The 20,837-nt window shown below is 48.8% G+C and overlaps 1 protein-coding gene across 1 annotated transcript in view; it reads left to right on the forward strand.

The window, feature by feature from the left end:
- PODXL2 (podocalyxin like 2) overlaps window positions 1-19,513 on the forward strand; it is a 32,383-nt gene extending 12,870 nt beyond the window's left edge. The window contains exons 3-8 of the mRNA XM_050979500.1: window positions 7,005-7,894; window positions 8,920-8,994; window positions 11,903-12,059; window positions 12,931-12,992; window positions 14,635-14,814; window positions 15,154-19,513. Coding sequence (XP_050835457.1) covers window positions 7,005-7,894; window positions 8,920-8,994; window positions 11,903-12,059; window positions 12,931-12,992; window positions 14,635-14,814; window positions 15,154-15,363 — 1,574 coding nt within the window. The 3' untranslated portion in view covers window positions 15,364-19,513. The remainder of the gene's footprint in view (window positions 1-7,004; window positions 7,895-8,919; window positions 8,995-11,902; window positions 12,060-12,930; window positions 12,993-14,634; window positions 14,815-15,153) is intronic.
- The last annotated feature ends 1,324 nt before the right edge of the window (window positions 19,514-20,837 follow it).

Below are 20,837 nucleotides of genomic sequence, written 5' to 3' on the forward strand. Positions count from 1 at the left end.
TGCAAGAGCAAAAAAGCAATAACAATCTGCAGCTGCTGCTTTTTTTTGGTTTTTTTTTTTTTTTTTTTTTTTTTTTTTTTTTTTTTTTGTTAAGTGCACAAAAAACATCCTTTAAAAATATTTATAGAAAACATTTCGAGGGCCACCTGTCAGTCCATTAGAAAGTGAGAACAAACTCCCAGTGGAAGAGCACAGCTCAGGCTAGGGCTCTGGTTCTCCTGAATAATGTGCTTTTGCAGATTTATGTTACAGAAGAGTGATTCTATATTGACATCAGTGAACACTAACCTTTGGAAGGGCCCTGACATTTGTCTCATTCTGTCTGAGGGTGCACAGAAGTCTGCACTTGCATGTGTCACCCCATGCACAGCTGCTACCCAGTGGAGCCACACGTGGAGGAGATGGATTAGGTCTGGTGGGAATGTGGATGCTATATCCTTATGGAAAGAAGCAGTGTGATTTGTACTGCAGCCAAAAGGCAAGTCAGTGGAGCTGTGAACCTGTTACTTCTGCATCCCTTCAGGCTTCCAGGGAACCCAGAAGCTTCTGGTTGTAGTTTGGGTTTGGCTGCTTTGCTTTACCTTTGGTAGCAAAGTAAATTGGCCTGAGCCACAGATCAACTCAGTGGACCTGCAGGGTCTTGTATCTGGCCCTTCCTATCCTCCTTTCCTTTCTTCCCATTTCTCCATCTTATTTTGTGGGGAGGCTTCCAGTCCCCCTGTTTCCTGTCGTTACACCGGTACCCTTGGCAGCAGATAAAACATCTCATCCAGCTTTAGGGCTAGAAGATGGGAGTCAGTAGGGTTGTAGGTCTCTTTGAACCCCTGGTTTTTGGTGAAGGAGCTGCATGGTGGTGTATCCACCCTGGAGTTCTCCCTGTTTGCAGCTCTCAGTGTTCTCCTTTGGCTCGGTCAGAATGCACTGTCCCACATGTTCCTCTCTTCCAGTGAGGGCTCAAGTGTGAGGCAGCCTGATCATTAATTGCTGGGAAGTGTGGGCTCCTGAAAATGGACACAACACTTGTGAATGCCTAGTGCTTGAGGGCACTCAGTCCCTCTCCTCCCCTGCCCAACAGCTGAGTGCTCAAGGATTGGAGTGCATCATCCCATTTCCCAGTGTTACAGCAGGCTGGCATGAAGCTCACTTCATTACAGCCAGGGACTGCTCTTTTAGCTCCAAGGTGGTTGAAGACCAAGGGATGACTGTACTGGGAGCTATCCAATCTAGTTTTTTTAGATTGGTGATTTCCTAGGACAGCATGTGGTGCTTTGTGGGATGGGGGAGGAAATTGTAATCTTTTAATTATTCATAGTAATTAGCAGAAGGGATTCCCAGGGTAGTTAGGATGAGGAATAGTGGGACAGACATGTTAGAAAGACTATATTCAAGAAAAAGTTTTCTGACCAGCTAATGGAATAAAATACCTTCCATCTTCTCTGATAGTGAGATTCACTTCTTTCCATGATGAATTACTTGCCTCTGGCAAGAGAGATCCTGGTATCTCTCAGCCTGACTGAAATCTACTGCCTCTTCTGCCAGACTGACCGCAGATCTGCAGTTCTTAATACCATCTTCAAGCCAATCATTAATGAAATTAAGCACCTGGTAAAGACTGTCTCCATAAGCAGCTTAGTGCTGAGCAGCCTCCTGCCCTAGCTCAGCTCCTGGGATGCCTCTTGTTTATGCCCTGGTTTAGTGTACAGGGACAGGGGTGATCTATCTTGGGACAAGCCAGCTCTGTGAAGACATTGCTGCCAAAGGCTGACCCGTGACAGAGGGTTTCTCTGGGCAGGGTGTTCCCTGACTAGCTGTGTTTGGGTGAGGATATTCTGCCTTTATTGCAGTCTCTCTGCTGAGCTGGAATAAGGTATGAGGCTATTTGGGAACAGTAGTCCTTGGTGCCCAGTCTGTACCTCAAGCAAATTCAACTACAATGTGGCCTAATCACTTTGCTACTTTGGGTCTCTCTTTTGACTGTGATCTCTTTTGTGTGTGTGGACTTGTCTCAGAGTTGCAGATAATAACCTCTCCTAGCTCTTCTGGAAGATTAGTATATTAGCCCCAACTGGCTTAATTCCAGCACCAGTAATTGTATTTTGCCTCTTTGAAATCCCTCTGTGGTTTCAATCAGCTGGAGTATGACTTTTTTGCAGTAAGCCTTACTGTTCTGTGCTGCAAAAAAAGAGAGCAGATACAGTTTCAGCCCTGGCTGCATTTTCAGTGGAGTGCACCTTGTGATTCCCAAAGTTGGCAGATGTTTTGGTGTGAATGATGTTATGTGTTGTGATTGGAACCCAGGAATGGTCTTTATTACAGTACCTTCTAGTTATCAGTAATTCAATCACTGGTTAACATGATCTCCCAGTTTAATCCAATAAACACCTTATGGTCAGGTTATGTGTACTAAAAAAATGAGGATCACTCTCTTCCTGAGTTGTCACAGTTGCTTTAAACAGTTAATAGCAAATACAGGGCAGGGAACCTTGAAGGGCAGTAACTGAGAGCAGTTCTTCTGAATGACAGAGAAGCAGAAATGTAATGAATTAAATGTCTGTCTGGGGAATTGTGCTTTGGCACAGTGCCATGTCTTGGTCCATCTGGTGTCAGAGAAGTTTTGATATTGATTTTGGAGAAAGCAGGACATTGCCTGAATGGTGGCTTCTGCAGAGGTTTGAAGCTCATGTTCACCTCTCCCAGGGAAAATCATCTCCCCAGGCAAAGAAAATGGATCTGTGTGACCCAGACCTGGGGCTGCTTGGAGATGCAAAGGGCAAGACTTGGAAAGGCTGTGAAAGATGGTTTATTTAAAAAAATACTGCCTGGTGGTTTTTGTAAGAGAGCTTGGAAGGGAAAAGCTGGGTGATTGCGGGAGGCAGCTGGATGCTGCAATATGCATAATATCACCACTGATGGAAGCCATTAAGGGGTGAAGCTAAGGATGTGGTGGTAAAGAGGTGAGACAGAGGTGTGTAATTTCATATCAGTGAGCCAGACTCCCAAGGGGATGGTGTGGCTGAGAAGCTCTGGGAGGGTACATGATGTAGAGCTGTGTCTGTTTGCCACACTCCTCTGGTCCATCCCTGCTAGATTGTTTGCCATAGGTTCTGGGACAATTTCATCATTCCAGTTCTCCTGAGCTGTCCCCCCCTGTGATCATGCTGGCTCCATTGTTGCTTGGCTGCTCTTGTTTCTGGTGGGAAAGGGGCACATGCCATGTCTGTGTGTGGCCACAAGCTCCTCTTGTGCTCCAGCCTACTGCTGACCTTGGTGAGAGACAGCAGACCCTGTCAGGGAAGGAGCTGATGCTGTGTGCAGTTACTGCCTTCTCCCTTCTCAAGCATCCTTGGGCTTGGCAGAGCTCTGCTTCCTCCCTGAAATTAGATGAGCTGATAAACAGGCCAGGCCAATCTGGCATTGCAGCCAGCTCCATAATTCCTGTCTCCTTTAGCAGAAGACTCTGTCCCATTCCTGCAGCAGGAGCACAGGCTGCTGTGTCTCTCTGCCTCTCTGTTCTGTGGTTGCTGTTTCTCCCCACAAAAGTGGTGAGAAGGGAAGTGGGTGGCGCTGGCACAGAAGGTGGGAAGGTCTTGGGGTGCACTGCCATGTGCCCAGAGTATGGGGACCAGCTGTACTGGGTCTGCTGAAGGTAGAGGACAGCCAGGTGGGCCAAGCTGTCCTCTACCTTCAGGGGTTGTAAACCACTTGCTGAAGGGGACCTGCTACCTGAATGCTGGAAGAGATGCTAAAAGTGGGAGATGCCCTTTGAGTTCCCTGAGGGTTGGAGGGAAGAGCAATCAAGGGAAATGCTGAGAAGACTCTTCAAATGGGCAAGCTCTTAGCTCTGCATTGCACAGATGAGTGACAGGCCAGCTTGTCTGGATGGAGGCTTGGGAAGAATGTGCTGGGACTAGCTTAGGGGCTGATATCATACCAGGGAGATGGACAGGGTACAAAACTTCCTTCAAATCAAAGAACAGGGGTGTAAACGAAAAGAAATATGAGTGCCTTAAATCTGATCTTGAGAAGTTGGCAGATGCCCTTGTTAGTGAGACAGGAGGAGCTGATTCCAGACAGGAACTGTCTAGCTGAAGAGTCTGGAAGGAAGGATTGACTCATCATAGTTGGCATCTGGATGTGGCACTTGGGGATATGGTTTAGGAATGATAATAGTGCTGATGGGTTGATGGTTGGACTAGATCTTGAAGGTCTCTTCCAACCTTGATGCTTCTGTGATCCTTCCTGAACCTGGAAAGGGATTGAACCCCTTTGGTGACAGGGTTATATGGAGAGATCCTTGTTTTAAGGAGCACAATCCTGCACCCTTGTGCCTCAAGTTTCACTGTTCCCTACTTGAATCTGAGTAATAGCCCTCTCAGGATTTGAGAGGAGTTGAGTTTCTAATCAGTGAGGTCTTAAGAACTAGACAGAAGGATGTTCCCAGCTTAACATGCAGGGTAGTGGGGAAACTGATGACAAGTGGGAATGTTAGCCCAGTTAGTAGCAAGTGTGAGGATTCCTGTGTCTGCTTCTACCCTGTTGATTTGTTGGCCTAGAGAAGCAGCTCAGGTTTCAATCTTTGGCTGCCTTGTAAGATAGAAGTCTGCTGGGAGAGAGTGGGATGGGTCCTAAACTTTCTTTGCCCAGAAGAGATGGCAGAGGCAGCAGTTCCTCTGAGATCTTTAGATCTTGTTGGTGGAAAGGCAGCACAGCTGCACCATGCAGGGCTTTCCCCCACGGGAGCCAATGAATCTGTGGCAGAGCACTCTAAGGAAAGGTTGATTGTGTGACTTCAAAGGAGAGCTGACAGGCTGGGAGCATTTCTGGTCCTGTGGGATGAACCTCAGGCTGTTTTTTCGTGGTTTTGTTTTTTGCTGTGCCCATCTGCCTGCCAGTTCCTGCTCTGCTCCAGGTGGAAGGAAGAGCATGGAAGAGAGAAGGTGTAAAGGACTTGAGAATATCTTAGAATGTCTTTAGGCAAGGGAGATGGCAGATTAGATTACTGATCCTTGAAAATAACATCATATCTGGCAGGGCCTTGTTTTAAAGGGCAAAACCCTTACTTTTCACCCACATCATGTCCAGGCAGAGGGGGTTCTTGGTGCAAACCCTGAGTTATCCCTGCAGCAGCAGAAGCAGCAGAGCCCTGGGAGCTTTACTATCTGTCTGAAGACAGTCCCACCCAAACCTCCTCAATCCCATGGCCTGTGGATGTTCCTGCCATCCATCCAGCAAGGCAGTGATCATGTCTGCAGACACTGGGATGTTACCTGTTGGGAAGGCCTTTGGGAAGACCAGTGCCAGGCAGTGGAGGAGAGATGGGTTTTTTTGGTCAGTGTTGCCGCTGATTGCTCTTGCCGGCCTCCTTGGCCTATGAGGAAGCATCAGCAGCAGGCTGTTGGGAAGCAAAAGTCTTTTAATTCTCAGGGTCTTTGGGTAGGGTGTCAGTTGCGGGGTGCTCTCTAGTGAGACACAGCAGCAAAGCAACATTACTTCTGCCTGCCCTGGGCAGTGAATCCCAGTGGGCTCTTTGCAGACAGAACTGGGGGCCAGTCTCCACACCATGGCTCTGAAGGTCAGCAGCTGGGTAACACTCATCTTTGGGCAACATCTGGGAAGAGCTGCTGACACCTTAAAGGGAATGAGTTGTGGGTTAGGAAAGCTGCTTGCCAGCTGAACAGGAGGATCTTTACACCTCCTGCTTGGGGTGGATGGAACAGTGTGGTTTCTGCTGAGGAGGGCTGGGCAGGAGTAGCATGGGCAGTCCTGATTGCCAGGGAATACCCAGGGCAGTGGGTGTGTATGCTGACATGGCCTCTCTGCCTGGGAGCTTGCACCCACTCTGGCAGCAGCGAGCAAGGGATATGTGGAGTTTTTTTGTGCAGATCTCTGTAAGGCATCCAGACAGCTGCTGCCCACTGTGCTTAGTGGAGCATGTGCTTTGGCAGGCAGGAGAGGAGACAGGAGCCTTGGGAATTTCAGACAGTCATTTATTTAATAACCATAGACAGAGCAGGAGGTTGATTTCTGGCTGTGAAGGGATCGTCTTCCTTCCCTTCTCAGTGAGAATGTGCTGTGCTTGGCTTGGGGAGAAAGGGAGTTAATTGGGATGCAGACTCCTGAAACAGAACTCCGTGGGTATGAGCAGTTTCTCAAGAAAGATGAAGGTTGATATATGCTTGCTGGATTTGTGCCTGCCACCCTGAACTAAACATATCTGATCTTACAGATACGTTCCTTTCCCTGGGTCCCCAGCTCCTTGTTAGCTTCCAGAAGAAACCCCAGCCTGCTCTGACCTTACATTTGTGAGCTGCATCTCCTTCAGCATCTGTGTTTGTCTAGCAACAACACTTCCATTCGTGGTCAGAGCCACAGAACAACAGGGGCTGTAGTTGGAGGGAGGGGAGTTAGATTCAGCTGCTGTAACAAAGCAAAACTAATGCAGATGTTTGTGGGATGACTTTTCTGCTCTGAAGTGCTGTACAAACTAAAATTCTGCATTTCAAATATGCCCAGGTTGATTCAGGGTTTGGTGGTATTACTTGGCTGTGCCAGGAAGGAGGAATTGGTTTTCTGTCCTTTAGTTTCTCTCCTGTAGTATTTCTCTTTTAGCTTGTGGCTGACTGCTGCTACCACCCCAATACCTTTCTCAATCTCATTTGAAATGAATCTCTGGGTTCTAGCTAATTCCTAACATTCATAACCTCAACTTTAGGATGCCAAGTGTTCAAACTGTTATTATTGTCTGTGAAAGTGCGTATGGACAGGCAGATGTGGGGAAAACAAAGATGGAAATTATCCCTTGGGAATATGGGTTTACTGGGATGGGATGGGTAGATGGAGAAGTGCACATATTGGATGGGATGGTTCTTTGCTGTGGCAAGCTACCTGCTCTTGGAGGGTCTCTGCCATTTGACCCCCACCAGTGGTTGGACACATGAGATATTCTTTGCCGTTTAGAGTTCTTAATTCAGATGTAACATGAAGTCGTTTGGATCTCTTTTTAGATTATACCTTTCCTGCTTCATCTCAGAAGGCACTGCTGAAACGAAATGGGACACAAGTAGACAACTGGGAAATGGCCACTGTCCAGCCACCAGCAGAATTTGTGGAGCCTGACTTACACACTCCTTTCTCCACACTAGAGGAAGAGGAGGGGCTGCTGCCTATAGACCACTCAAGAGGAGGAATGGAGAGCCTCCAGACCTCTGGACCAGAGGTTACATCTTCTGAACCAGTGGACCAAGAGGACTCTTTCTCCCTTCTGTTTTCCACAGCCTCTGCCAGGCCAGGTGTTGTGACTGAGGCAGCCATAGGAGGACAAGAAGAGGACTCTGTTTCTCCAGGCTTAGACCTTGGGAGCAGCATGGGACCAGGTCTAAGCCTACCTGTGCCCTCTACTTTTTCTACTACAGTTGCTGCAAGATCTCCCATTGATTCAGAAGAACTCTTTGAGGTGACAACTGGAGACACTTGGGCTGTTGGGGGAGCAGATTCAGAGCTGGCTGTGGCTACAACAGGAGCAGAGCCTGCAGAGACCACAGTGGAGGCTGGTGGGGAAGAGCATTCAGCCAGGGAGGAGGTGTCAGAGCCCACAATGGGACGGGAGATGCTGGAGCCCACGAGACTGACCGAAATGGAGCAGACAGTGGAAATGCCTGTGGGGACAACCTCTCCTGCAAGCAGCTCCCCAGGCACCCAGACTCTTCCTGGTAGTGAGCAGCAGCCCTCTTCTGTGTCTCTGTGGGACAGAGCTGATGAGCCTGAGCTAGATCCCCTTTGGAATGACACCGAGTCAGCCACTGAGACTGCAGCAGCAGAGAGGAGCTCATCACCCCAGGCTGGGGACGCCCGCATGGCCATGCTGCCCACGGAGCTGCCCTGGGACTCTGCACAGGTTGCACTGGGAGCAGGGGCTGGGCTGGGAGGTTGCAGTGGGGATATTTGCCTACTTCACTCCTGGGGAGTGTTTAAGCCTGTCCCTAAGTCTGACTGCTGGAAGCATGTTTTTCTGTTCACCCAATCAAAGCTGAATTTTCAGGGAGGGTTATTCACAGCAGTTCTTAAGAGTATCCATCGTCCTTGGTGAAAGCCCTGGCCCCTCACATCTTCCTAGCTGCACAAAATCCTGCTTCTGATAAACAGAAGCTGAACACCTTTCTTCTGGGGCATGCACAGCAGAGAAAGCTCCTTGTTTCCCCAGCCTGCATTATTGGAAGTGTCAGGACAAACATGGCCCCAAGGATTTCTGGAAGGGGAGTGAGAAGAAAGTGCTATTTTTGCTAATGCTGCCTGCAGGGACCAGATGTAGAGCGGGTGGAGCAGCGTACAGTTATATGTGAGGATGTTGGTCTAGGAGAGCCTGTAGGAGAGGAGGGGTGAACTGCAGTTCCTGAATCCAGCAAACTGACAGCTGGTTAAGAGAAGATATGTAGCAGGAGCTGACTGGTGAGAAAGTACCAAGCAAAGCTTTTAATTTTGCTTTCTGCCCCATGGTACTCAGGAGCCCGAGCAAGTGACTTAGTCCCTCTGTACATCCTATCCTGCCTGCAAAGTGCTGCTCTCTCTCACCAGTTTGTTTAAGGACCACAGAGGCTCTTGGTTAGGTTTTGTGTTAAGTGCTGATAAGGCTGCAGGCTAGAGAGTTTTCCACTGAGAAACTGTGTCCTCCTTAAGTCTAGATAGAAGTGGAAGGTCAAGCTGAGCTGTGGCAAGCTGGCAGAGTAGCTTTGTCCCTGTTCTATGTTAGCACTGAAATGGTGATTGCTCCTTAAAACAGAGTTAAAGGACGGTCACATCCTTTGAGAAGTGCTTCTGGGAGTATGGCACAGTGCCCTGCTCCTGTCACTTGTGTACCCTGTGCTTTCAGCAGCAGAGTTACATTCACACCTGAACCCAGCTGTCTTTGTCTTGTCTCTCCAGGTGATCTGTAAAGACTGGAGCAACCTTGCAGGAAAGAACTATATCATCCTGAATATGTCGGATAACATTGACTGTGTAAGTCAGTCCAGAGAGATTTCATGGCACGGGGGCAAAGGTGTATGGGAAAGTGAAGGCAGGCACAGCTCCTCCTGTCTGCTTTCACCACAAAACATTTTAAAAACACTAAATTTCAACATATAGAGGCTGTGAAGAGAAGGGGAGGACAGAAATATTTCTGTTCTCCAAAAGGGAAAAAGAGTGGGTGGAGGGAGATGATTTTGCTCCAAGTCTAGCACATGTCAGTTCCATATTGGATTTTTTACTAACTTCTGGCTGCTAGTCTGTGCCAGTCAGTACCTGGATTGTCATGAGACATGAGAGCTTTTAACATTGCGCCTCTTACAGGACTGAATGAAGTTCTCTTCCTTTTCCTTCCATTCCTTCCAGCATATAATAACAATCCTCTGATGGCTCAGAGGAACAGGGACTCCCATTTGGATTGTGCATGGATAAGTATCAAGCAGTTATCACTAAATCTTCCTTAAGGGTCTCTTCTCCTCTTCCCTATTATCTTGTGTGTTAGCTGTGTCTGTTAACCAGCCATGCTCTGCTAATCCAGTGCCTGTACATCCATCCTCATAAAGCTGCAGTTAATTCATGAGCCCAGAGCCTGTTGTGGATCCCTGACAAAAGGGCTTGTTCTCTTCTGCTGGGCCTTTTATCAGGCACTTAAAAACCAGTTGTGAAAGGCCTGGGGTCAAGGTGCCTTTCATAATTCTAAGAAATTATTATAAGCCTGACAACCTGAGACTAAAATATTTCATTGAGGAATTGTGTTCTGGCCTCGTGCATCTGCACTCCGGCTTTGTGGAGCTCCTGCTGTGGGCAGAGCCAGCTGGTTCTGTTACTGCAGGGTTGCTCTCTGGCACTGACCTCTTGCCACAACTGGTGAGTTCTTGGTTGTTTTGTTTTGCCTTTTTTTGGAAGTGACCTTTTTGGGGACAGGAAAAATGGGGAAATTTCTATACACAGTAAGGCATGCCAACTGCTCTAAGAATAGGTGAAAAGTCAGTCTTTTTCCTCCTAATTTAGGGAAACCAGTGCGGAGGGCTTTAAGGATCTCTGCTACAGTTCACAATTGTAATGCAGAAAAGGAGTCCTTGAAAACCAGAGTTCTCCTGCCCTGTTTCCTTCACGTCCCCATCACTCTCTCTCCCATCTCTGTGGACTTTAAATACTAGTTAATTTTGTAATATGTAGTAAGTTCCTTTCTGTGGTCACTTGTGTTGTTTAAACCTCTGTAAGAGGAAGAACTGAAAAGCAGATGTGCAGATGTCTCTTGATCAAATTATGTCTTTGCTGTTGAATCCTCAGTTCTGCCTTGCTGGAGGAACACGGTGCCCTGGGATAGGCAGGACTGAACTGTTTTTCTACTTGATTTCATGCTTCAAAACATATTTCCCAGTGAATGATTTGTGCTGTACTACCCCTTATTCGAAGGGACATTTGTCGACATACATATTTAACCATGAGCATCTCCTCATTCCCTGCCTCCCATTACCACTTTGCATGAGTGAAGCTGGAATCAACCTCTTCATCTTTCCACTGGTGTTGATGCAATTTGTTTCATACCATTGGTAATTTGCTCAGTTTGGGTGCCTCACCTACTGTCTGCCTGTCCCTTTTGTTTTTTGGTGTCTGTATCGGAATTCTGTGGTCTTTGGTTTTCCAGGGTTTTGAGGGAGAACCTGTGTTACAAGTGCTGTAGTTTAAATTAGTATGAGTGGGTATTCCTCACATATTTCAATGTTTTGGTGCCATGATCTGGTGCGTATTGAGTCCCACTGAAAAGCTGAGGGACAAGGAGGGTGCTTAGCTCCTTCCAGAAGGTTGTGCTTTGAGCTTCAATACACTTCATGGCACCAGGCTTTTACCTGCTGCAGGGATCATGTCTGGGTTAAGCTGGAAGCTTGTTTGTCTTCCCAGTGTGCTCCAGGCAAGCAAATCACTTCAGTCTCTCCCTGGGCAAATCTCCTGCTCAACATACCTGGAAAGTTTGCCCAAGTGAGGACTGCAGGATCTGACCCAGCAGTGGTACCTGGCTATGCACTGGGAGGTGACCTCCACCTTGGCACAGGTGCATTCAAGCTCCTTCTCTGCTCCCTCCTCTCCACCATGGAGAATTGATCAGTGCTCTGCATCCTCTGCTTTCCCTATCACCAGGAACATCTGGCTTCTGTCCTCCTGCTCCTGGCTCAGCTGCTCCCCTTTCCTCTGCATCCCCCAAAAAAGAGCCTCAGACTGGCAGTGGGACCATGAGCTAGAGCTGAGCATCATGGTGCTGCATCACAGTGCTGTTTCCTCATGCAGCTCCTCCTGCCTCCCCATACCAAAACTCATCATTTCATGAGAGGAGGCACTGCCAGGCTCTTGTGATTCAGGCTCCAGTCATCGATGTCTTCTCCAATTAGGCCATTTTTGGCACAGGCCTGTGCCTGCCCTGAGTGCTTCAAATTGCCATGGCAACAAGAACTCTCCATTTTATTAATCATCTGTGTGGCCTTCAGGTTGGCATGGCAACTGGAGATGAGAATAGAAACACAGGAGTGAGAAAGCAGCAAAGGCGCCTGCTGAGGGATGGCTGGAGCACGTCAGGCTGAGCAGCACCTGCTGACCCAGCGCTGGCTGTGGGCAGGAGCCTGGCTTCTTCCTTCTCACCTTACACCATCATGTTGCTTCAGGATCCCTGCGTGCCAGGAGAGCTTGGTGTGGGGCACATGGCAGCCACAGGAGCTGAGGAGGAAGGCTGGTGAATCAGCAGGTGTTTGTGGCTCCAGCCTGGGGCGCTGTGCAGCAGAGCATTGTACCAGGTTTAACACTGCTGGCTTTTGGGCACATGTGAGGTCTCTGCTGTGCCAGCCCTGCAGTGCTACAGCTGCCTTGTCTCCACCATGCACTCACCAAGATTCCTTTCCTGTGGCAGGAGGAATTTCGGTTGGAGAGGGGTCCCCAGCTGTTGGCACTGGTGGAGGATGCCTTCTCCAGGCAGGCAGAGGGGCTGCAGGACCGCTGGCTCATCTCTCTGAGCAAACCCAATGAGAATGACAAGCACTTGCTAATGACGCTGGCAGGGGAACAGGGTAAGTGCTGGCAGAAAGAGCCTTCTGTGATGGGGAGTATATTTAAATGGAGGTACACAGCCATTTTGGAAGGAGCTTTTGCTTTCCAATCCATTTCAATCCCACCAGTTCTCAGTGGTCACTGGACTTGAGGGATGGGGAGGGACTGAGAACATCTTTCTTCACATCTGGCTTCCGGGTTGTCCCTCACTGCTTGCACAAAGGACTGCACTTTGCACTTCTGCACATTGCCTTCAGCTTCGCTGCCTCCCTGGATTGCCTTTCCCTGAGCATCTGTCAGGTTTCTCCTTATGTACTCCCCATCATGGAAGGATATGACAGCCTGCTCTTGGTTCACTTCCTAACCTATCAATTCTGAAGTCCTGTCTGAACTAGGATGGTCCTCATAGTGCCCTCCTTCATCCCCAAAGAAACAAATACTGACAGTGAACGTGGGCTGGACTGGACCATTTTACCATGTCTTTTTTCCCATTTTGGTACAGGGGTCCTTTTCCTGCCTGCTTACTGACAGAGGTTTCTAATGTTGACATTATGGCCTCTATGACCTTTGTGAACCTGTCTCCATGACTTTTTGAGTGCTGCTGCTTGCTCCCAGAGCAGACACAGATCCTGAGAGCTTCTGTGGTGGTGGGGAGGGTACCTAGGTTGCTCTGCTATTAGTTCATCCCTGGATTTTTTTACTCCTTTAAAGATTATTCGGAGGTACCCTTGTCTGTGATCCTGTGTTCTTTCAGCCTCCTGATATAAAACACCAATGAACAAAAATGTGTGTTTCCCTGCCTCCATCCTGTTGGGGATTTTATACTGATGAATACATCTGACTGAGTAACCTGAGCTGAGAGCAGCACTGATCTCTTCCTCTACTTTACAGGTGTTATCCCTACAAAAGATGTTCTCATGGCACTGGGGGATGTTAAGAGGAGCTTAGCTGAGGTAAGAGCTTGTCTGCCTGCATCTGTTTGTTAAGACCAGTTATACAATTAAAGTAAGCAACTTGAAAACTGGGAGCATATCTCAGTTTAACGAAGTGCTGAACCCAGAGCACACAAACAGATGAGTCAGATGCTTGGCAAACTCCCTTCTCCCCTCACTGGTAGTAGCCAGGCCATCAAATGTCTGCTCCTTTTAAGAGAGTAACTGTGGGTTATTCCCTCCCCACTTTTCAGGCTTCGTTGTGAGACTGATTTTCACACATTCATTTTGTTAAGATTCTCAGTGTCACCCCTTCCATACTATTGTCCAAAGCAGTGTGGGTGCTGCAGAACCCCACATTTGGCCCTGCTCACCCTCCAGCTGTTTTGTACACATTGGCTTCTCTTGACACATTCACATGCCTTCTACGAATCCAGGGTCTGCATTTCACTCCTGAAACAACTGCCTCCACAAGGGCAGGCAGAGGACCTGGGTCAATGGATGCCAGACTCCTCTGCCATCTTCCTCTAGGCCTCACATATTCCCTTCTAACCCTGGGCAGCTTGGAAGTGGATAGAGATGAAAACAAATCAGCTCCACAATCTCTGCCTTTGCCCCTTTGTCCTATGGGGTATGTAGGCACTGAGAAACTGATTCTGCTTGAGTTTTTTGTGCCAACCACTGGATTAATTTTGCTGATTTTAGCAGCAAGATTGAGCCACTGCCTTGCTGGCTGTCTCCTCTCAGGTTTTTCCCTGACCTAACAAACTGGTGCAGTTAGACAAAACAAATTAACTGCTCAGTGGTGTATTGATTGGCTTACACCAGAGAAAGTGCAAAAAGCCAACCCTGTAGAAATTGTGGGACTGAAGTAGCAGCACCTAGAACTGTCCAGAAAGAAGGATTTGTGTGGGTGCAAGGTTTGACTTTGCAACTGTGTTAATGTGAGTTCTACCAGAGCCTCCTAGCCCCATGCCTCTGGCTCTCTGGCTCTGTCAGTAATGAAACTCTGCTCACAGTGCTGCCCTTGCACCAGCATGAGATTGCAAGGAGGAGGGAGGATATTCTCTTACACCTGTCACACTTATTACTGAATTGATACATAACCTGTTTCAAATCTGCCAAGTCACTGGGACCAACCTGGGCTGTTGCTGACAGCCACAGGAGGCCAGTTTCTAGGGCAGCTATTCCTAAGCTTTTAGGCTCAGCAGGCAGCTGTCCACTTTCAAGACCACTATGCTCTCTTAGGACCTGAGCTTTACTGGAAACCTATTTATTAGGGTTGCATTCTCTGCCAAGCAGTTACCAAAGCCTCAGTACCCGTCAATGGCCCGTAGTTTTTCTTGGGGACTCTCAATCTTGGACAGTTTCTCCCATGAAAGCCTCCGTGTCATACGCAAAGGTGTGATATCCTTGTGCAGGTGAGCAAAATAAAATTGTGCCTACTGTCATTTGCTGATGCGTCAGCTTTCATGGAAAATGGTGTTATGTATAGGTATGAGCTTTCTAGTGATGTAAGACTGTGTACAACCTGAGTCTGCAACCCTGGCTTTCAGTTCCTCTGCCAACATTCATGGTCCTGTACTTGGACCCTGGAAAGTCTGAACAGGATTCTATCTGCCTGCAGGTTAGAACTTTTAATGTACTGCTTCCTTCCTTCCAGATTGGTATCCAGAACTACTCGACCACCACAAGCTGTCAGTCGCACCCTAACCAGACACGCAGTGATTATGGGAAGCTCTTTGTGGTGTTGGTGATCATCGGCTCCATCTGCGCCATCATCATCGTCTTGGGGCTCATCTACAACTGCTGGCAGAGACGCCTGCCCAAGATGAAGAACATGGTGAGCACTGGAAGGGTAGAGAAGGTGGCCAGACTCTTAGCCCTTGGGATGGAGGAGATTGGGAAGTTAAGAGGGCAGTTGTTTTCCCCTGTCCAATTATGGGACGTAGCTAGATACACTGCTGGTGCAGCAGTGGAGTTCATTCAGGTGTAAGAGAGATGCAAATGTGCTTAGGACAGCTCATTTCCACTCTGAGGGTTGGGCTGGAAATAAATCTACCTCCTCCCACTGATTCTGCAAAGGTCTCAGTGACCCTCATAGCCTGGTCTGATTGTGCTTCTCAGCAGCATTAAGACCTGTCCCCCTTTGTCTCCCTTTGTGTCCTCTGGTCCCTGGCAGTCGCACGGCGAGGAGCTGCGCTTTGTTGAGAACGGCTGCCATGACAACCCCACTCTGGACGTGGCCAGTGACAGCCAGTCGGAAATGCAGGAGAAGAAGCCGAGTGTGAACGGGGGGAACACCATCAATGGCCCCGACAGCTGGGATGTCCTGATCAATAAGCAAGCCAGTGAGGATGTGGATGTGTTTGAGGAAGACACGCATCTTTAGAAAAAGAAAGGAGGGAACCACCCTCTTAAACACACTTGTTTTTCTCCTATCTTGACTGATGGACCATGGGATCAGGTGGCTTCTCAGGAACTTCTTAAAACCTTTGAACAAGTCTTTGGTAAAGTTTTCCCTATGGAAGTCCTGAGCCTGCATCTGAGGCTTGGAGCCAGGAGGATCACGGAACAGAGGGAAGCGGGAGGGGTGGGTTTATAGATCTCTGTGTGTGTGTTCCTGTCAGTAGCACCGATGCTTTCATCACCTTTAAATGCACTTACTGTAGCTCTGTGGTAGTGGCTGAGACTGTCTGGATTGGAGAAACAAACTGGTGGGTCTGCCTGCCACCCATAGTCAGATTTGGGGAGTAAATTCACTTTCCAAATACTGACCTTAAGACCACATTCAGTCCATGCAAGTGCAGCAAAACCTGTGCATTCTGGATGGAGGGGAGCCAAGATTCTGTCAATGTTCTGGGCAGACTTTGCAATCCCCCTGTAAAAAACAGGTTTTTTAGTGCTCTAGCATTCAGCTACTAATTGTATGAGAGCTGATGTTTACATTTGGGGAAAACACCCATCCCACCACTCCCTGCTGTCATCTCATTTCACCCCTGCTACCACAAACAGCCCCACTCCTTTTTTCAGCTCCACAACTCCAAGCTGAGCTTGCAAAGTTTGAGCACTTTACCCTTGCTTGACTGATTGCAGAGAATTCAGTGCCATGGTGCAGCATTTTAGATGGAAATGTGCTTTAGGTTGGAGCATTGCTCAAAAATGGTGTTTACATGCCTCTTTCACAATAGCCTGGGAAATCAGCAGGAAAATATCCCTTGTCTTGTGTAAGTTTTAAACTGGCTGGCCTTTTCCACTCCAGTTCTATTTTTCAGTTTAGTTTGGTTTCAGTTGGTCATTTTGCAGTAAATATAAAGACTATGTGAAACTTTTAAAATAGGGAAACAGTAATGTCCTCATCCTTTTGTTTCAATTTCAGCATCTTGCCCTGAGGGAAGGGTGGAAGTGTTTAATATTCCACAGGTATAAATCGGGGTAACATCTTTAAAATCACTGCATTTAAACAATGTAAGAGCCAGTTCTGATGAGATGAAAATCGAATGTAAGAGCTCCCCAATGAATGTTTCTCAGGCATGCCTCAGGCAACTTTGAGGCTCCAGCTCCCTGAAGATGTGTGCTAAAGGCACGTGAATATGTGTAATTGTTCTCTGAGCCCTGCCTAAACTACTGTCAAGCATGAAATCCCAGAACATTTGTTTCTTCTGTCATTGAGGGATTGAGGGACTTGCTTCGGTCAGAGGCACCAGTACTTCTCTCCCTAGTGGTGGTGATCTGCATGCTTGCTTCCTGCAAGATGCAGCTTCACACTTGGTCTTGAAGGGAACCTTTGTACACAGAGGCCCCAGATGTGCAGCCTGTAAATCTATCACTGTATGTATAGAGACCTCTAGCATGTTCCTCCCTGGTGGGTGTGTGCCTGAAGTCAAGGTGCCAGAGTCTGTTGTTGAGGTTTGTGTAGCGCTTTGCATGCAAACTGAATCACAGATCACCTCGATGGAGGACCACTCTGATACCAGTTTATTAAGGATTCAAGAAAGGTGGTAACCTTTGGTTTCCTATCCAGATTCCAATTTTCAGTGCTTTTAGCCTGCCTCCATATCTTTCCTGATGTTATGTAGGACACAGTGATCATCAGCTCCTTTTGTACCTTGGTAGAGTTGCAGAGATGCTCAGAGTTCCTTCTCCTGCCCCAGCAGTTGGTAGTGGGGGACAGTCCATGGATGCAGACAGCCGTACCTGGCCCTCTCTGACCACCCCTCTGTGGGTGGCTCCTGCTGAATTTGATGGGTTTGTGCAGTAAAACTGCACAAGTTCATTGGCTGCGTTGAAGGCACTTTGGGGCTCAAAGGATTAAATGCAAATTGTTGTTATGGTGAGTAAATTAAAGCATGGAGTTAAAATTTGAGGTTTTATAGCACTTAGCATAACGGGGCCTGGCAAGCCAGTGGCCTTTAGGCAGCTGCACCATGTAAATCTTTCCAAGTCCAATAATCCTCATCAAATATGTTTTGAATGCCCAGTGGCTGTTAAAAAGATAATGCCACCAATCAGATGCAAATAATTTCTCCCACAAATGGCTTCCTTGGTGCATATCCCTGCTAAGAGCTACTTTGCTGCCCTGTTTTCTCTCCACTATTCTAATTCAGAGAAACAACAAGGCACTGATAAAGCAATGCTTCTGGCTGGGCTCAGCACCTCCCAATCTCGTGTAAAGTCTTCAAACTTTAAAGAAACCAAGGGGGCTATGTGGGTTCAATAATCAGCTAGCAAGTTCTCCTAATTTGCTCTTCTGGCTTCTCGTGGCCTGGAGGATTTTCCAGAGATGCTCTTCTCTGTCTGGAGTATCCAGGTAATCTGAGAGACACTTTAAGGGTGGCTGTTGTGAGGCTGAGGACACTTTTCTGCTGTCTCTTACAGGGTGCACCTGGCTGTATGATCCCAGTTTAGCTTCAGAAATCTACAGAAATCTAGAATTTCACTTTAGTCTGGTGATACTTTTTACCCTTTTACAGTTTGTTTTTTCTCTGTATCATTTTTTGCACTAGGCTGATCTTGTCAAGTCGATTGCACTGTTGTCCCTCTCCTGCCAGCCCTGCAGAGATGGGTCATCTCTGGGGACCTGCAGGCTGGGAAGCACTGTAGAGAGGCTGTTGGTAGCCCACTTAACTCTGTCCAGTGCTTGCATTTCCAGCTCTGCACAGGGAGGATGTAAAGAGGAAGAAAACCTTTGTCTTAGCATTTGTAACAGGAAGCTTTTCTATCACCCTAATGTAGTTAAACTTCTTTTTAATAAAAACTGTGAAAGCTGGACTTCTCAGAGCGGTGTGCCAGGTGACAGAGCAGATGGAGGACACAAGGCAATTCCTGGAAAACTTACTCGGACATCACCATAATTCCATCTGCCAAATGTTTGGTCGCACTGACACCTGGTGGTGGTTGGGAGTTGGAAACGAAAAATAAAAAAAAAAAAAAAAAAAAAAAAAAGAGAACTTTTCTCTTAGCTTTGGGTATTTGTTTCCTGTGACTTGCCTAGGATAACCTGCTTTATTCACTAGGGGCTGCAGGACTCGACTGTGAGCAGAGGAGCTTGTACCAGGCATGTCAAGGTTGGTTTATGTGAGGACAAGCTTGTCTGCAAAGTAGTGAGATGGGACATTCCCTGGAGTCACCAGTATAGAGGCCCTGGGTAGCAACACAGGGTCTCAGCTCCATCTTCCTGCTTTGTGTGCCACTTGCTCCATCTGCTCCTTGGGACCACAGCTAGAATGCAGGGACTCTGCCTTGAAATGGAGGTGGTTCTTCAGAGAGAGCATCAGGTGCTGTTGAGAGCAGTGCAGTGCCTCGGGGAGCACCAGCAATAGCATCGTCTGGATGCACGGCCAAGAGCAGAGTGGCTCTCCATCTCTGGGGGATCATGGCCAGGTGGGAGCTGGGATGGCCAAGCTGCAGATTATTCCAAGGTGTCACCCAGAGATCTGGAACTGTGCCTGTAACCTGGAGTCTAACATGTCCTGGGACTGCATCCCGCACGGCGCCTTGGGGTGTGTAGGGTGGAAAGAAACAACGAGGAGTGATCCAGTAATTGTGCTGTGAAGGATGTAATGCAGCTTGAGGATACAGTTCAAGAGACACTTTAAGGATCCCTCTGGCAGAGGATATGGTGTGAAATGAAGGAACGTTATCCTAAGGACTATTGCAGCATGACCTTAGAGCATTGCAGCAGGGTCCCATTGCAGCCACTGCCATCAGCAACTTGTCTGTTCCCCTCTGCCTTTGCAGCCATGCAGGAGCACATCTATCCTTCTCAGCAGGTTTGGGACAGCTCCAACAGTCAGACACAACAAGCACCTTCATCTGTGCTGGCTCATGGGAGCCTCATGTGCTCATCTAAGCTGACAGCCAGGCTTTGAGCCGTTCTCAACACCTTCATTCCTGCCGGACACAAACTAGAAGCCCTGGCTGCTGCTCGGGATTGCTGCTGGAGAACACTTAGAAACACTTGTGTCTGGCCCTGGAAATAGCAGGGCTGTGGTTTTGTTTTCTTTGCAATAAAACACACCTCCTGGGTGTCTGAACACTGACTTGAGTGCAGTGCTTTGCTTCGTTAGCTCTGCCTGAATTCATGTCTGCATCTCGTAATGCAGTACTGGCCAGGGTTTCTCTGCCAGGATGGGGGTCGTCAGCCTGGCTCCCCTTCCCCACAGTACACTCCTTAATTCTCCTATCACAGATTTCTGTGGAAGCCTTGAGCCATGCCAGGTGCCCAGGCTGTGGAAACAGGTTTCTCCCATGGAGTACTCTACCCCTCCAGTACCCACAGGACCAGCCCAGGATGCCTTTCCTGCTAGAGTGGCTTAGCACAAGCCTCTGTTCCAGAGGAGAGTCCTGCCTGTGTGCCCTGTGTCACATGTGTCCCATGCCACTCTCCACCATCCCACACCTGCTCCAGATGTGGACCCCTACAGAATCACAGAATTATCAGGGTTAGAAGGGACCTCTGGAGATCATCCAGCCCAGCCCCAGCTAAGGCAGGGTCACCCAGAGCAGGTGACACAGGAACATGTCCAGGTGGGACCTGAATGTCTCCTGAGACTCCACGCCCTCCTTGGGCAGCTGTTCCAGGGCTCTGCCACCCTCAGCCTAAAGAAAGTCTTTCTCATGTTGAGGTGGAACGTCTTGTGTTTTGGTTTATGGCCTTTGTTCCTTGTCCTGTCACTGGGCACCATCAAAAAGCCTGGCACCATCCTCTTGGCACCTGCCTTTGAATAGATTAATGAGGCCCCCTCTATTGTCACAACTGCACAGAGCCCAGAGAGAGCCCTGCCACATGTTCCAAACCCCATCCCAACCATGTTCTGGGCCAGCTCCCTCCTCAGGTGTGTTCCAGCCCGGTTCCCCCGGTTCGTTCAGGGCCGGTTCCCTTTTCCCGAGCCCCGGTTCCCCCGGTTCGCTCAGGGCCGGTTCCCTTTTCCCGAACCCCGGTTCCCCCGGTTCGTTCAGGGCCGGTTCCCTTTTCCCGAGCCCCGGTTCCCCCGGGTTGTTCAGGGCCAGTTCCCTTTTCCCGAGCCCCGGTTCCCCCGGGTTGTTCAGGGCCGGTTCCCTTTTCCCGAGCCCCGGTTCCCCCGGGTTGTTCAGGGCCAGTTCCCTTTTCCCGAGCCCCGGTTCCCCCGGGGCTGTTCAGGGCCGGTTCCCTTTTCCCGAGCCCCGGTTCCCCCGGGTTGTTCAGGGCCAGTTCCCTTTTCCCGAGCCCCGGTTCCCCCGGGCTGTTCAGGGCCGGTTCCCTTTTCCCGAGCTCTTCAGGGCCGGTTCCCTTTTCCCGAGCTCAAGCCCGCGTGTCCGCACGCACCGCCGCCGGCAGTTGTTCCTCCGGGCCGCAGGGGGCGCTGCGGGAGGGGCGGCGCTGGG

The sequence above is a fragment of the Serinus canaria genome, chromosome 12 (genome assembly GCF_022539315.1).
Source record: "Serinus canaria isolate serCan28SL12 chromosome 12, serCan2020, whole genome shotgun sequence".
Classification (NCBI taxonomy): Eukaryota; Metazoa; Chordata; class Aves; order Passeriformes; family Fringillidae; genus Serinus; species Serinus canaria.